Below are 2,049 nucleotides of genomic sequence, written 5' to 3' on the forward strand. Positions count from 1 at the left end.
TTACCTCCTTTTTAACACGGTGTTGACTCATCTGCTTACATGTGGCACACATCTACTGTTATTCCAGACTGTTCGATTTCTCGAGCACAGTTTGGACGGAGCATGGCTAAAAAATCACTCTGGTCAAGCATCCTAACTATCCAGTTGGTGGCTATCGAATGAACGGTTAGAAGTATAATTCTAAAAGGTCCAATCCAACGGGCAAAAGAAGATGGGCACTATTATTTGCTCAGTGAGATTTTTGGTTATCCTCCATCCGCAATGGGGTCGCAATTGGAGAGTCTGGATTGCTGTTCAACTATACCACGTGTACGTTGGATGAATGACCACCGTTTTTAGAAGAGAACCATTGATAGAGATTATGGTTCTCGTACCCACAATTGACTAGCTAAAACTTCCATTCCACTTCAATTAAATCCAAGTAACTAAAAAACTACCACTCAGAGGCGTGGCTAAGTTCATGTGCTGTCCTTTCTCAATCAAATCATTTATAATATACCATACTAATTCTCTCAGCTTCTAATCCTTGTATTAATCATGCTTTCAACACATTAACCACAACAACTAAAATTCTTTATCGACCATCCATTTAATTGACATTCTAGACTACTTTTTGCATGTTTATACACTGAATTTTGGGGTGGCCATTCCATAATGGAAGGGGCTGTTGAACTCTATAAAACTGAACTAGAAGAAGAGTGCAAATTGGAATGCTGAAAGCTTTGTAAAATGGCGGCGATCGTCATAGATTCAGAATCATCGTCTGTGGAACTTAGGTCTAGGAAATTTTGGTCACTAACTTCTAGCAGCGGTGTTGGAGGCGGCGGTGGAGGTGGAGGCAGAGCTGACGGAGGAGCGATGAAAGGATAATAGAAATTAGTGCGAGCTCTACCAAGCCCACTAAACGAAATAGAGGCCATGTCATAAGCTAATGCGGCCTCCTCAGCTGTGTCGAACGTGCCTAGCCAGTGCCTCTCCTTAGTGTATGGGTTACGGATTTCGGCGGCATAACGTCCCCATGGCCTTCGACGTACTCCAAGGTAGATGCTTGATTCTCTGGAGCGGCGTCTACGGTTTCGGTGCACCAGCTGGGGAAAACTTGACATTTGTGGCTGCGGCTATAGAAACTTAGCCGCTAGATAGAAGGGTTCATGCGGAGGAGGTGTTGGAACTCAATTTATAGCTGGAGTACTACAAGGTGGATCTCATTAGTAAAATATGAGGACGGTCCAAATCCCAGTCCCCCGCAATTGGCAATGTCAGAAGTGCATATCTCTTCAATACTGCGTGGCTGCTAATCATGTGGGTCCCACTGTATGTTCCGTGCCCGAAAATCAGGTTTGTCGGTCACCAATTCAGCCAATGTAAAAGGTCGATCGACAGCTACTTAATTTTCTATAATGAGTATCTTGTTTGTTTGTACACATGTGACCTACTTACTGAATGATTCAGATTATGCACACGTGTGATATACCGTGATGTGCGCCCATACCTTTGTTGGGTTATTTTATTATCTAGCATGGTTTCAAAGACTAGTTTAAAGTTAACGAGGGCTTCTGTAGTTGTTTGTTGGATAAAAGAATAAAATAAAATAAAAAGAGACTGTCTTTTGTCTCATTAATAAAACATCGAAGCTATATGGAAAGCAATGAGTTTTTAGAGCATTGTTAAAGGAGGGCAGGTGAAAGGCAGAGCCCACGATAGAATTAAATAATTAAGTAGTAATCAATGTGGTAATTTGTTCCTAATGTGGCTGCTCGTATACTTCACATTCCATGTTTTCCTCGACATGATGAGACTAAATTCGGCATTTTCCGCAAATACCTGCCAACCTCTCTAGCAAGTCCTAATAGTGGGTTGTCATTGAATCTGGGGTCCACATCACAGGCTGGCAATTGCTCAGGTCCAGGTCGGGTGAGATCAGCCAAACCCCATCCATTTACTAAATGGGCAAAGATTTTGGCTCGAACCTAAAACCCATAACTTTATGACCCAACCTGACCCCCTTAAAATTCATCAAGCCCAAGCCCAACATGACCCAACCCATTT

At 42.6% G+C, this 2,049-nt stretch overlaps 1 protein-coding gene across 1 annotated transcript; it reads right to left on the reverse strand.

Annotated features, from left to right (window-relative positions):
• Positions 1 to 674: 674 nt before the first annotated feature.
• Positions 675 to 1,106, reverse strand: LOC131244181 (ethylene-responsive transcription factor LEP-like). Its single transcript, XM_058243829.1, has one exon. The coding sequence runs from the start codon at positions 1,104 to 1,106 to the stop codon at positions 675 to 677; it is 432 nt and encodes a 143-aa protein (XP_058099812.1).
• Positions 1,107 to 2,049: the final 943 nt, after the last annotated feature.

Source organism: Magnolia sinica, chromosome 4 (genome assembly GCF_029962835.1).
Source record: "Magnolia sinica isolate HGM2019 chromosome 4, MsV1, whole genome shotgun sequence".
Classification (NCBI taxonomy): Eukaryota; Viridiplantae; Streptophyta; class Magnoliopsida; order Magnoliales; family Magnoliaceae; genus Magnolia; species Magnolia sinica.